Source organism: Dendrobium catenatum, unplaced genomic scaffold, assembly GCF_001605985.2.
Source record: "Dendrobium catenatum unplaced genomic scaffold, ASM160598v2 original_scaffold_110241, whole genome shotgun sequence".
NCBI classification, from domain to species: domain Eukaryota; kingdom Viridiplantae; phylum Streptophyta; class Magnoliopsida; order Asparagales; family Orchidaceae; genus Dendrobium; species Dendrobium catenatum.
In genome coordinates, this window is record NW_021428676.1 from 1 (window position 1) to 2,526 (window position 2,526).

The window sequence follows — 2,526 nt, forward strand, 5'->3', positions numbered from 1 at the left end:
GATCTGTTCTGATTTGATATCTGTTCTGATTTGATATCTATTCTGATTTGATAGATTTGATATATGTCCGTATCTTTTCTGATTTGATCTGTTTCATTTTGATCTGCACGATTTTGATATCTATTTGATTCTGTTCTGGTTTCTGTACGGATTTGGTTTGAAGTGGTTGGTTTTGGATTCTGGAAGTTTTGATTGGAGGTTTGTCGCTTTGCTGAGCTGTTGAGCTCACCCTTATTTTCTGCGTGATTTTCAGGTTCTGGCAAAGGGAATGAAGTCTTGGATTAGAGTTCTGAGTCTGATCAATTATAGGTATTTTATACTTTTTGTTTTTTGTACAGTCATGGCTTTTCTTCTTTGTTCTTTCTGTCAGCCATGTACTGTATTTATAAATGATTGTTTTGAGGAACAGAAAAATATAGATGATTTGTTCCGCTGCATTTGATGTTTCATAGTAGCTCTGTGTGTTTATTTTTGAGTTAAAATATTTAGAAGAATCAGTTCTGAAGCAAATTCCAAAGCCAGATCCTGGTCTGTTTGTTTGGCTGGTAGCGGCCCGGTGCAGGCGGGATCCGTCCCGGTCGGGTCGGGTCGTGATAAGCTTTGGTGGTATCAGAGCAATGGTTTTGGAATTTGGATTGTGTAAGACAGAGCTATAGGAAGTGATCTGTAAGTGAGTCTATCTGGGGTAGTTTTGGTTTGTTTGGATTTTTATTGTGTAGTTTTTGTGATAGTTTTCTGGATTTTTTTTTTATTTTCTGTATGGATCAGCCAGACCCAGACATGACAGACGGGCAGAGTGCCAGTCAGGCAGCACCAGTGGGGAGTACAGCCCCAGTGGCCGGTGCTGATACACTGTCTCAGTTTGCGACACTTGTTGCTCATATGAAGAGCGAGACTCAGAGCAGAGCTTGTACCATCAGATCTGATGATATTGATAGACATCTCCAGATGTTTCTGAGGTTGAAACCTCCAAGGTTTGAGGGCGCTGTTGAGCCCAGAGCTGCTGAGGAGTGGTTGAGGAGATTAGAGAAGACCTTCGACGGCATGCAGTGTCCGCTAGACAGGAAGGTACCTTTGGTAGTATTTCTGTTGGATGGTGAGGCTGAGCATTGGTGGGTTGGCCAGCAAAAGGCCAGGTTTCATGGCAGATTGAACTCTATGATTACCTGGGAAGAGTTCACTGATGTTTTTCGAGATTGGTTCGTTCCCCCTTCTACACGACAGCACATGCAGGAGAGTTTTTTGAGGCTTGTTCAGGGGAGCAAGACTGTGATGCAGTACGAGGCTGAGTTTACTGCCTTAGCCAGGTATGCTCCACAGTTGGTTAGTACTTCTGCTGAGAGGTGCTACAGATTTCTGAGGGGATTACGAGATACTCTGAGGCAGCCCCTGATACCGTTCCGTATCACTGATTTCTCTGAGCTTGTAGAGCGAGCTCGTCTGATTGAGAACGACTTGATGGCTACTCAGCAGCGGTGGAATGCGAGTAGGAAGAGGTTTGGAGGCAAGGCTTCAGGCAGTGTTTCCTCTGGGAAGAGGAGATTTGTAGCTGGTTCTGGATCTGATGACTCCAGGAGGAGTGGAGTGTTGTCTGGTACTGCTACCAGTACGACGAGTTCTAGATCTGTCAGTATGGCACCTGTATGCTAGAGTTGTGGGCGGCGACACCTTGGCCAGTGCTACAGGATGGCTGGTCTGTGCTTCCGATGTGGTCAGCCAGGACATCGGATTGCAGAGTGTCCACATACTGGATTTGATTGGCGTTCTGAGTTCCGATCAGAGGGCTTTGTCAGACCTGCCGATTCAGCAGCAGGAAGACCGAGGACTGTTCCTCCACGCCCTGAGGGATTTTCTGGTAGAGGTGGTGGATCTAGTTCTGTACCACGGAGACCACCTATTGGTAGGCAGGGAGAGCCAAGCAGTTCTGTTGCTTCAGCTCCAGCTCCAGTTCAGCCACGAGTCTACAGTTTGAGTCAGCAGGAGGCTCGAGATGCTCCAGATGTTGTGACAGGTACAATTTACATTTTTGATCAGCCCTATCGTGTTTTGTTTGACTCTGGAGCCAGTCATTCTTTTCTGTCCGAATGGTGTCTTGAGGCTTTATGTTTGGATTCCATTTTACTTCTGGTTTCTCTTTCCGTGATTTTACCGACTGGAAGTAATCTGATTGCCCATAAGTTTTGTTTTTGTGAGATTGAGATTTCTGACAAGAAGTGGAAATCGAGTCTGATTTTGTTGCCGATTTCTTCGTATGACGTGATTTTGGGCATGGATTGGCTGAGTCTATATGAGGCTCAGATTGACTGTTCGAAGAAACAAGTAAGTTTGCTTATGGCTCGAGAGCGATGTGTATTTCAAGGCTTACACGGTGTTCTCTCCAGTCTAATTTCTATATTGAAGGTGAGAAGAATGTGGAAGAAGGGATGTCTAGTGTTTTTGGCTTCGGTGTGGGATCTGAACTTGGAGGTTGGTTCTGTTTCTGAGATCACAGTGGTACGGGAGTTTGCTGATGTTTTTCCTGAGGAG

General features: G+C 45.3%; 2 protein-coding genes across 2 annotated transcripts; both read left to right on the top strand.

Annotated features, from left to right (window-relative positions):
* Positions 1-780: 780 nt before the first annotated feature.
* LOC110097461 lies at positions 781-1,650 on the top strand. Its single transcript, XM_020823835.2, has one exon. The coding sequence runs from the start codon at positions 781-783 to the stop codon at positions 1,648-1,650; it is 870 nt and encodes a 289-aa protein (XP_020679494.1).
* Positions 1,651-1,686: 36 nt separating this feature from the next.
* Positions 1,687-2,493, top strand: LOC110097463 (the record flags this gene model as incomplete). The annotated part of the gene is made up of 3 exons (XM_028692053.1): positions 1,687-1,827; positions 1,909-2,319; positions 2,401-2,493. Coding segments are annotated over exons 1-3 (645 nt in total), but the record flags the coding sequence as incomplete, so codon positions are not given.
* Positions 2,494-2,526: the final 33 nt, after the last annotated feature.

Coding starts and splice junctions, on each gene's coding strand:
- LOC110097461 (XM_020823835.2), top strand. CDS start 781: ATGACAGACGGGCAGAGTGCCAGTCAGGCAGCACCAGTGGGGAGTACA.